The following is a 12,500-nucleotide window of genomic DNA, read 5'->3' as shown; positions in this document are numbered from 1 at the left end:
TTCGATTACCCCGAAAGTTCCCTTCAGTCCAAAATAGAGAGTTTCTTCAACAAAGATCCCTTTGGCCACGATTACCGAAGGAAGTTTCGAAGTCTGGATGATCGTATAAAGGAGAAAAGGGGTCGGCTTTCCAGGAAACTAGATGAAATGAAATCTTCCTCTATCAGTGACCGAAAAAAGAACTTATCTTCCACAAAAGAGGATGACCATATATACAAGGTATTGTATAGGCTTTTCTGGATTTATAATACATTCATCGGGCATAACTTACAAACACAAACGTACACACACACGCATACACACACACGCACACACACACACACACACACACACACACACACACACACACACACACACACACACACACACACACACACACACACACACACACACACACACGCACGCACGCACGCACACACACGCACGCACGCACGCACACACACACACACACACACACACACACACACACACACACACACACACACACACACACACACACACACACACACACACACACACACAACTCGTGGCGCAGTGGTAGAGTTCTTGGCTGCCACTACGGCAGTCAGGTGCGATGCGGGTCGTTACTCCAACTCTCGTGGACGGGGATTGGGTGTGTGTGTGTGTGTGCGTGTAAGGTCACAGCATTACCCATAGATCGGTCATATATAAGCTCTGAGCTCTCTTCCGAGAGGGAAATATAGCTGTCGATCACGAGTCCAACGCGTGATCCAAGACCATGGTGAATCTCACATACACACAAAAGCGTGCGCGAATACACGAACACACGCAATGTTTGCTTAGATTATAACTATTATTTACCTTCCAAATACATATGCTGTACTCAGAGTCCATGTGTATCCAGGATATGCAGATTTTGAAACCTTCTAGCTTTTCTTCAGTAGGAGATGGGAAGGGAAAGATGTGGACAGTTAAGTTTACATATAAGATTAGAATTATTAAGTGGTGGGAGAGGATTATCCCAGGAATGGATTTGTCCTTCATTGGGCGCTTTCGAAAGCCTAGCCTAAGGGGGACTTTTGGGTATTTTATCCAGAGAAGTATTGGATACTTTTGCTGAGTAATCATTGGTGACTCCTTGTTAATAAATGCAACTTCAGAAAGTTGCAGTTGTCAGTAGGCCTACATGATGGAGATATTCTCACTCAGGGTTTCTGCTAGTGGTCTTGTTGTGCTTATTGGTCTAATGAGCAAAAGCTTCTTCATCGTAAAAAGAGGTTCTGGTGAATTCAGTGGAGGTAATTTGAGAGGATACATAGTTCTCTTTCTGGCAGATCTCTTTGTACAGTATGTGGTTCTCATTTTATTTTCTGGATTTGGCTTCTTTTGCTGTTCACGATCCTGCTTTAATTGGGCTGTCCTGCCAAAAGCCTTCTCCTCACCTTTGCTGTTTGCACTGCAAAATATCTTGTTTGTCTCGTTTTATTGTCTCCATTGGCTGATATTTCTTCAGAGAATATCTCTGTATACCTTGGTTGGTGATGTCTTCTGAGAAGCAATTGTTAATTAACCCTGCCACTGGTTTATTGAATTACATAGCCATTCCCCAAACGATGTTAAAATCTCTTTCATGCTATCACGCTCATGGTGGTACAGTCTTTGCAAAATATCCAATAACGTATAAATAAGTATATAAGCCGCCTTTGGACACGCTTCTCCAGAGGAAAGCTACACAAATGAATATTGCCATATATATATTTCAACGTGAAAAGGCAACAAAAACCATCTATTTACTCATGCATTAACTTCTTTAGATTAAGGTCGATCTGAACGGCTATGGAGGTCAGCGGTGTGTCAACGCCGTCGAAGGTGGACTCATGGTCGAGGCGGACGGAAAGTCAGGCTTCGGGTCTCGTCTTCGAGACCCAAAGTTCAGGAAGTATTTCCCGGTACCGGAGTGCTATAACACGAAAAAGGCCCAGGCTGTTCTCTCCCGCAATGGGATCCTTACCATCAGTGTGCCCATTTACGAAAAGGTACGTACTGTGTATTATACGCTTCAGACATTGGAGCAGATGTTTAGAAGTGAGAATAGTACGAAGAGAATGTTGCTCTAGATACCTATTTACGCGTCATGTAACTGTCTTTGTGTCTGTCATTCTCTCTCTCTCTCTCTCTCTCTCTCTCCGTCTGTCTCTCTTCCTTTCTCTGCCTCTTTCTCTTTCCTTCTATATATACACACAACGCACTACATATACACACATATGTGTTTGTATATATGTATATGTGTACGTATATGTATATGTATATGTATATGTATATGTATAGGTATATGCATATGTATATGTATATGTATATGTATAGGTATATGTATATGTATATGTATATGTATATGTATATGTATATGTATATGTATATGTATATGTATATGTACATGTATATGTATATGTATATGTATATGTATATGGAAAGTAGACCACTTGGAAAAAAAGAAAATAACAAAGCAGAGTGCTTTCGTATATTACATCCAGTGCAAAAAGTATATGTATATGCATATGCATATGTGTATGTATATGTATATACAGTATATGTGCATGATATGTGCATAATATATTCATATTGAATTCAAGAGCTGTATTTATCAGCTCTTTCTATCATCTAGTTTACCTGCCCCCTCATATTCTAACATGCTTATTTGTACATTACTTTTCATTCCTACCTAGTCTTGTTAGATCACGTAGGCACTTTTTCCATAGGAAGGTCTTTTGAGTAACGAACTAAATTCTTCTTTGCCTTTACACTAATAGGCTGAAGCTGGCGCTTCATACGTGGATACAAAGACAAAACTTTCCGAAGAGCGAAGAAGACATTCGTTTTCATCTGCTGAAGGCAGCTCTGCTGAGGCCCACTCAAGAGAAGCAGGTATCATCTTCTCAGCACCCTCACCTTGCCCAGAAGCCAGCCGACAAGACTCCTTTGGCAGAGACATCAGGAAGAGTCTGAGGAGGACCTCTGAAAGGGTCAGGAAAGAGTCTGGGAACTTTTCGGAAGGAGAGCAGACGACGATCACCTCCCTGCGCGACTCGAAGAGCGGAGAAGGATTGGCGTTGACTGTGGTTCCGACAGACAACGAAATCCAGGTAGGTTCTGGACCAGAGTCTGTATGCTTAGAATGATTTGTTATGGAGAAGGTTGACCTTACCACCATAAGACGAGTAAAGAAAAACGGACGAAAAATAGGCTTCTAGGTATATAAACACGCTTAGCCTTGTTTGTGTGTATATTTATATTTTATTTGTTTCATTACTGAATTCCTAGTTCCACTAGTTTGGTGCTCAAAGAACTATTTTTGTGTTAATAACTGTTGATATAGACGAACAATTTTGTCATTGTCTCAGTGTTTCTTTTCTTATGTTTATGATCGTCCCCTTGCAGATGCTCCTGAATGTGAAAGATTTCAAGGATGGGGACCTCTCGGTCAAGACTGTCGGACAGACTGTGGTCGTCGAGGGGCGAATAGAAAAGAAGGAGGACGATTCCTCAGTCTACACATTCCGAAGGGAGTTCTTCCTGCCCAGAGGCATGGACATGTCCTCTGTCACTTCGTCCATCTCCCCTGAGGGAATTCTCACCGTCACAGCGCAGAGGAAGACTGAGCACAGACACTCTTGGCACGCCAGAGGGAGTTTCGATGTCCTATAAAGAAGTTTAATCGAACTCGTTTAAGAAGAGCCGTGGTTACGATTAAGTGTAATTTATATCTTTGTATTGTGCAGATTTGAGATTCTTTTTTCTTTAATAAAATATTCTTTTTTAAACCTATATTTACTTTATTTTAGAAATGTTCTTTAAGAATGTTTCTTCGCAGATTTCAGCGAGTTACAAATTTTCATAATTTTTCGTAAAGGGGCTCTGACGGTATTCAGTTCTTAGGATCTGACAAATCTCTTTCTAGTTATGAAAAATAATATGAATATCATATTTCCTTGTCAATAACCAGCCCTTCTATTGTTGAAGAAAATATGACAAACGGGGAAGTCAAAAAAGAAGTAAAAAAGAGATTCTAGAAGGTCAGTATAAAAAAGAGGGAGAGTGAAAGTTGAAACGATCATCATTCTTCTTTGAATGGAGATCAATTTCCAATTATGGGAGAATGTTGCGTGACTCTAATGAGAAGGGCAATCACTGCTGAGGTCCCTAACATATTGATCGCACAAAACTGAAACCTTATGCAGTCAACATCCCGTCCAAATATTATATATATATATATACCTGTATATATATATATATATATATATATATATATATATATATATATATACATATATATATAAATATATGTATATATATAAATATATATATATATATATATACATATGTATATATATATATATACATACATACATACATACGTATGTGTGTGTGATTGTGTGATTCACTACTATGGTCTTGGATCACGTGTTGGACTCGTGATCGACAACAATTTCCCTTCCGGAAGAGAGCTCAGAGCTCAAATATGATGTATTTATGATTGTGTGTTTAGATTTGCTTACCTAACTGTAATATAAGGAAAAGAGCTCTACTTGTAGAGTACCCAGTGTGCCTCCTTTAGTGGCCACGTTTAGTAATTGGCTAATTTAATAACGTTGTTCTTGTGGATGCCAGATTATTTCATTAGATTCAGAAAAGCACGTAGACCATATAAGGTTTATCGTAATTCCTTCCATATTAGGTGATTTTTTTTATTTCTATTTATTTATTCATAGATTTCATTTTTCTCTAACATCTACATAACAGCAGAGGTTGAAAACACGAATGTCCAACGTGGACGACATAATTATTTGAAGAAACTAATGCGCATAAAAGGGAAATATTAATGTATTCTGGTTGCATTCCAATTAAAACCTCTAATATCAAGCCAACATGTAAAGCGTCTTCTATTTCAGAATATATCAACATTCCATACTTTTGCAGTTACGTCCGTTATAAGAGAAGAGGAATGGAATGTAATATTCTCCTCCGAGTGGACGGCGGGATGTTGTCATCTTATGTTATAAGGAACAGCGAACCACAAAAAGGTTTAGATACTCCTGAATTAATTCCCATCGCAATATCAACTCCTTGTGTACCGGGTATCACTCGCCCCATCACCCCGTTACACATTCAAAAATTCTCGTCAAATCTTGTGAATTTGAAAAGTTTCAGGATGACTTTGCCTGCAGTACTCTAGACATCCCTAAGTCTACAATTCAACAATGTGCCTAACATTCGTATAGGTTTAACTCCTATTAGTTCGTCAATCAGCTTCTCAGTATATGACGCAAAGGTGATTTGACATTTGGAGAATCGAAAACATAAAATACTATAACCTAATTCGTTTCTATTCAAACGAAGTCACTTGAGTCGCGTATGTGTAACAGGGGGTTTACATTGGGTATAGTCAGACTCCTCTTTTCCGTGAGACCCCACGGTATTGAAGGGGTTCATAACCAGGTCCTTGCATTCTGTGGTCCCTCAGCGGTGGCTCTGCGTTCTATTCTTAGAGCGTCGTGGTGGCACACGACCAAGCCAATGTACAGTTGCCTTCACTCTTAACTGCAAAGTGGTTCTAGGGAGCTCCATGAAGCTTATATCCCCAGGTTGTAGATTTACAATGTATATTGGTCCAGTATTACCTCGTAGAGTTATCTGTACCGGAAATGTACGATGCAAAGAAATAGCACTCGATACAGCTTTGCAGAGAACGACAGTTACCGGGGTACTATGGAGCTGATTGTACCAATGCCAACATACGAATCTGGTACATGCCTAGTAACAGGCTAGCTGTAACTAGCAACCCATTAGTAGTAAGGTGTAGAATACTTTCGATGAACTTCCACATTCACAATGGTGACCACGGTAAAGTAGAACCTTAATCTGTCCCTATCTGAGATGAAAGGCACAAGAAAGGGACAAACCATTGACATATTTCAGTGTTTTAAATGAGTACAAAGAAGTGTAAACTGAACCAGACATAATCAGACTTAGCCTATATACCTATTAAATGTAGGATATTTTTTGTAAATATATGTATGTGTGATGTGTATGTGTGTGAAAGAGAAAACGATGAGAGATTTATCACCATGGCCTGGGATCATGTGATAGTCCCATGAAAAGCTATTATATTAAACAAGAGCTCAGAGCTCACGTATAAGACATTCTATGCACAATGCTGTGACCTTACAGCCTCACTCTACTTGTTCAAAGGTTACAGTAACTGTTTGCAGCGTCAGTGAAACTGTGAAGGACAGCGTCGTCACAAACCCATGACGCTAACAGCTAGGCAAACAAGTCCCAATTTTCTATTTCTACTTTTTTTTTTATCCATTCTACTCATTTATTTATTTATGTGTGTGTATGCGTACCTAATTGTGCCTTATCTCATTTACCTAATTGTAACATATAGTAAAGGAAGGACGTTTGTGAGCTAATGCCACTTACTCTCGAATTGATCATACGTACCTTCAAATTGTGTGTGTGTGTGTGTGTGTGTGTGTGTGTGTGTGTGTGTGTGTGTGTGTGTGTGTGTAAACTCTCATAATACACAAACTGCACACGAAACGTGACCTAAGCTGGAGAGCCTCTTCGAGTTTATCTATTTTTACGCTTCCATATTTAGAAAAGAAAAGACAAATGAGAGATTGGGTGATGAGAGTACGAAGATGGTCCAGGCATTCATCTCCAACGTTGCAACCACCTTGGTTTACTCTTTTTGTAGATAAATATTTGAAGAAGACCAAGGTGCGTCTCATCGGGTCCTCAGAAGAGTCGGAGGCTGAGGACCCGGGTGGACCTGGAACGACCACACACGATAGACACCGCCGCTTCCCGAAGTCCTTTGGCAGTCCACGAACTGCACCCCGGAAGCTTCCCAAAGGGAAGACTATAAAAAACGAAGAAAAGGAGAAATATAGAGAAAATAAAAGGAAAAACAAAACAAAATAGAAATGAGAAAATATCAGAAAAAATAAAATGGAAAAGAAAATATACATTCAACAGAAAAGAAAAAAAAAACAATATACGAAGTTGTATACAAAGGGAAATGTCAACATTGAAAAAAGAGTGCGACATTCTTTTTATAAAGAAAACGAAATATTGGTAAAAAAAAATACGAGAAAAAGTCAAATATTACAAAGAAAATAAATTTGAAAATAATTGAGTAATCAAGCAGAGGAAATAGTAAAAAATGATAATAAACGAATAAAGCTAAGTTGAAAAATAGACGTTTCAATATTTTTCTTTTCTAACTCTAACAAGTCAACACTCGATCAGTTCGACTACTGATCAAGTGAATCAGTGCCAGTGATTAAATCGACCGTTAAGATCGAGTCGACAACTGATCAAGTCGATCAATGATCAAGCAAAGGTAAAGTCGACCACTGATCAAGTCGTCTTTTGGTAAACTCTATAAGGACTAAAGAAGGGACCAGGCGTTATACGGGGGTCTGGGAGAGAGGTGGTAATTTTTTTTTATTCCGTGCAAACCAAAATCGGCCAATCTTTGATACAAAACCTGCAGCCCGATATTACTGTCAACATATTATTGTTTGCCGTAGAAAAAGGCAAAAGTATCCAGATGGGTTAAAATTGGCTATTGTCTTTGTTATATACCTAATTATGTTTGTCAATAAAATAAAGGGAGGAATTATACAAAACACATCGTAGTTGGTGGTTTTATTTCCCTGTCCGTCTGTCATAATTGGGTAGGTAACGGAGACAATGGCCTGTTTTGCCTCGTGTGGCTACTTTTGGCCCTTCTGCGGTATAATTTTTTAAATATAGGGGAACATTCTGAAATAATAAGAAAAGGAGAAGTAAAATTAAGGAATATTTTAAGGGTGATATGTGCTATGTCAGATTGAATGGATATAGAATCTAGTCAAGTGATTTTTACTTGATATTTTTTTTGTGCTTATGTTCAGTTATATAAGATCACAATTAAAAGACTCAATTTTTTGCAGAGAAAAAATACACAATAATTCTTAATTTCACATAGTTTTAACAGAAACTTACATTATGACAAGTGTGCTGAATAGCAGACTTCACCAACTTTTGATACATTGTCTTAGTAAAGCTGGAGAACATTTGAGAGTATACCAATGTTCGTCACAAGTTATCTACCTCCTTATACCACATTCTATATTCGACATAACGTTACTTTTACGCATCCTATACATTTTCTATACAGGTAGATATCTTAAAACAGGGGTGGGCAACCAGTGGCACGCGAGCCAAATATGGCACCCCAGTGACCTTTGTCATACACACGAAACCCAGGCTCACCCAAGAAAGTAATTAAATAGATAAAACACCAAATTTTTCTTTGATTTTTGTATTTGACCTAAACAGATTATGATTCTATCAATTATATGCATCTACATCTGAAGAAGTTCTACGCGAACGAAACGTTAGAGTGTTTTGGGTTCCGTGCTTTCCCCTGTGTTTATGTTCTCCGTCATAAAATATATATATATATATATATATATATATATATATATATATATATATATATATATATATACATATACATATACATATATATATACATATATATATATATATACACATATGTATGTATGTGTGTGTGTGTGTGTGTGTGTGTATCAAAACTGTTGTATGCAGGGCTTCAGGTATTGTATATACATATATATATATATATACATACATACATATACCAAGGCTTTTCCCCCCTTTCAAGGGAGGTAGCCAAAAAGGGAAAGGCATAAAAACACTCCCACCCATTTCATCCCTAAATACACTCCACACCCCTCCCACCCTCCCTCTCATCTGAGCACCTCCTGGATGACGGGTCATCCCTGCACCTTGCCAACCGCCCTGGGTCAGAAGCAGTGTCGCAAGACACAGCACATCCACAGCAAGGCCGCTTCATTTAATCGGCGACCCGCCCTCTCCGTCCCCCCTTGCATATAAGGAGAGGACGGGGAGAAATCCCTTCGGGCTGCGTCAAAATTTGCTTACACATACTACCTCACCCCTGCCCATTCCTCCTCATGCAATCACAACATCATCCATATACAACCATTCTCCACTCACCTCTGTCTTCCGTCCTCTCCCTTCCTTCCTCAACAGACATTCCCCTCTTCCCCAAAGCCCCCTTCACCCCATCCATCCACCTCATCCTAGGACGTCCCCTCATGTTCACTCCCTCCACATCTGCCTTCCATACCTCTTTTACTAGTCTTTGTTCACTCATTCTTTCCATGTGTCCAAACCATCCCAATATTCTTTCATCAACCCTATCTCCCAGCTCCTTTTTCACCCCTGTTCTCCTCCTCACCTCCTCATTTCTAACTCTATCTAGCCTAGTAACCCCCACCATACTTCTCAGACACCTCATCTCAAACACATTCAAACTCCTTCTCTCTTCTTCTCTTATGTTCCACGTTTCTGCCCCATACAGTGCTGTTGGCACAATCACTCCTTCATACAGTCTCCTCTTCGCATCCATTCCTAAATGTCTATTCCTCATTACACTCTTTAATCCACTGAGGCATTTACTCGCTTCTCTCAATCTACATTCTACCTCCACCTTCACTCCACCTTTTCCTGCTGCTGTTGTTTGCGGACGACACTGCGCTTGTGGCAGGATCGGAGGAGGGATTGAGGAAGCTGGTGGCAGAGTTTGGGAGAGTATGTGATAGAAGAAAGCTAAAGATAAATGTGGGTAAAAGTAAGGTGATGAGATGTACAAGGGGTGAAAGTGGCAGTAGACTGGAAGTGAACATTAAGGGAGAGCGACTGGAGGAAGTGGATAGTTTTAGATACTTGGGTGCAAGTGTAGCAGGGAAAAAAAAAAAAAAAAAAAAAAAAAAAAAAAAAAAATATATATATATATATATATATATATATATATATATATATATATACATACACATACATCAAGTACTGAATTTGATTTAATATGTATTTCCAATGACAAAGACGTTCTGGTTTATAAACAAAAAAACAGCCGTGCTCTTGCCTCAGTTGATGCGAATACTGAAGACGAAGAGAAATAATCCGTAAACAGGATAATGTTAGTGATAGAAATAGTAGTTGTAAAGATGATGGTGAGAGTGGATGTGGTGGTGGTAATGGCGGTGCTAATGGGCGAGAAGATGATGATTTCAAAAGTAATTAAGTGTGGTAATTACCTAAGCGCAACACAACACTATCCTCATATCATTCGGGCAATTATGATGAGTCCTTGTATACAGAGTAATGTACCGAGAGACCGTACAATTATTTGTGTGTGTGTGTGTTTGTACGTGTGTATGTATGTGTGTGTACGTTTGTGTGTGTGTGTGTTTATGTGTGTGTGTGTGTGTGTGCGTGTGTGTGTGTTTGTGTATGTGTGTGTGTGTGTGTGTGTGTGTGTGTGTGTGTGTGTGTGTGTGTGTGTGAGAGAGAGTGTGTGTGTGAGAGAGAGAGTGTGTGTGTGTGTGTGGGTGTGGGTGTATGTGTGGGTGTTTATTTGTGTGCACGTGTGTTTTAGCATGCGTGTGCGTATGAGTATGAACTCTGGTTGTATGAATGTTTGTGTGCGTGCGAGCATGCGCTTTGGTGAATACGTATTACTATATACATGTATTTACAGTACACACACACACACACACACACACACACACACACACACACACACACACACACACACACACACACACACACACACACACACACACACACACACACACACACACACACACACACACACACATATATGTATATGCATATATATATATATATATATATATATATATATATATATATATATATATATATATATATATGTATGAGTGTGTGCGTGCCTTTGTGCTTATGTATAGATCTGTCAAGACCTGCTTCTGGAGTTGACAATCTCCAGATTAAGGGATTTCCTTGAAACCAATGTACTTCTTGCATGCAATTACACATTAACAAAAGGAACTCCTTAATTGTTTCAAATATACAACTATCATAGTATATGTATGGAAAGAGTGGTGTAGGTAAAGTCCAGGAAGGAGCAGAAGTACTTTATTCTCTAACGTTTCGACAGAATCTTCTACAGAGAGATAATGGTAATTGGTCGTCGGTGATATTTCTGACGAGGTCTTTGCACCCCATTAAGTTCCATTCACTGTAGCGGCATAGTTGCAGCCAACAACTATCATAATACCATCTCCATCGCCAAGCAGCTGGTTCTCATGACAAAAAACAATGGTAGATTTTAACACACAAACATCGGGTTCATTGTAATGAAAAGACAAAGATATGTATGTGTATCAGGGTTGGCTGATTTTTATCATGATGATTTAAATCAAGATTTAAATCAAATGATTCTTTTAAAAAAATCATCGATTTAAATCAGTATTTACTTCTGCCCAAAGCAATATGGAATGTAAATGAAAAATATAAAAACAAACATAATTATACCTGCTTTATATATTTCTGAGAAATAGAACACTAAATGTTTCTTTTTACTGTACAGTACAACAAACATTTTCACATCCATTAAGAAAGAAATCAAAGGGTTTTATTTGTAATGAATGAACTGAGGACTAGAATGTTAAATCACTTGCTTTTGCAATAAAAACATAAAAAATCCACATGCTATTGAATAAGGAAATCAAAAAGGTTTACTTAAAATGAGCTATACTTATTTCTTTAAGTAATGAATTTAAAAAAGAAAATTATTGCAGCCTGTATTCAGAGCAAAAGCACACTGACTTTATACTAAATGCTTTCTTTTATTGTACAGTTCAACAAAAAATTTCACATCCATCAAGAAAGAAATCAAAGGGATTTACTTGTAATGAGCTAAGGACTAAAATGCTAAATCACTTCCTTTTGCAATAGAAAAAAAATCTACTTGCTATTGAATAAGGAAATAAAAAAGAGTTACTTATAATGAGCTATACTTATTTCTTGAAGTAATGAATTAAAAAAAAAGAAAATTATTGCAGCCTGTATTCAGAGCAAAAGCACATTGAATTTATTCTGTAAAAGCAATCTTCTTTTAAAAAATAATGAAACACTTCTCTGAAAGTAGTTCAAAAAAAATTTGAATATAAAAAAGTAAGGTTTTTAATTCTTTTGACAATGAATTTGGTTCTTTTAAGCATCCTGATCATTAGTATCATCATATACATCCATTTTGTGTGCATTCATAGTTTTAAACAAAAACACCAGTTTTGCAGCTTTTTCTGTTCCCAGCCGGTTCCTTAATTTTGAATGTACTATACCATAGCTTGAAAAAACTCGTTCAACCCCTGATGAAGAAGCCACTGCAGACAGTAGTTGTTGTGCTGCTGAAATGACATCACTATCCAACACATTTGAATGTGACCTCCACCATTCAACAGCTGACATAGACTTGGTCACAAAATCACTGAACTTAAATGCATGGAAAGGAGGCGATTTGGCTTGAAATTTCATGATGACTGGGACAAGTGAAGGAAACCTTTCATTAGCATAGTCCATTGCATTATTCACTTCTTCTTCACTAAGCAGTTTTCCTTGAA

General features: G+C 38.1%; 1 protein-coding gene across 3 annotated transcripts in view; it reads left to right on the top strand.

Moving 5' to 3' along the window:
* LOC143037520 (uncharacterized) overlaps nucleotides 1-3,783 on the top strand; it is an 11,194-nt gene extending 7,411 nt beyond the window's left edge. For 2 of the 3 annotated variants that reach the window (XM_076205896.1, XM_076205886.1), the window contains 4 exons: nucleotides 1-219; nucleotides 1,776-1,997; nucleotides 2,769-3,101; nucleotides 3,397-3,783. The exon at nucleotides 1-219 is cut by the window's left edge and continues 135 nt beyond it. In XM_076205896.1, coding sequence (XP_076062011.1) covers nucleotides 1-219; nucleotides 1,776-1,997; nucleotides 2,769-3,101; nucleotides 3,397-3,663 — 1,041 coding nt within the window. In that variant the 3' untranslated portion in view covers nucleotides 3,664-3,783. The remainder of the gene's footprint in view (nucleotides 220-1,775; nucleotides 1,998-2,768; nucleotides 3,102-3,396) is intronic. The other variant, XM_076205904.1, reaches the window with a different exon arrangement.
* Nucleotides 3,784-12,500: the final 8,717 nt, after the last annotated feature.

This window comes from Oratosquilla oratoria, chromosome 2 (genome assembly GCF_046742065.1).
Source record: "Oratosquilla oratoria isolate Oo_2021 chromosome 2, ASM4674206v1, whole genome shotgun sequence".
Taxonomy (NCBI): Eukaryota; Metazoa; Arthropoda; class Malacostraca; order Stomatopoda; family Squillidae; genus Oratosquilla; species Oratosquilla oratoria.
This window is presented reverse-complemented; position numbering and strand designations above follow the sequence as displayed.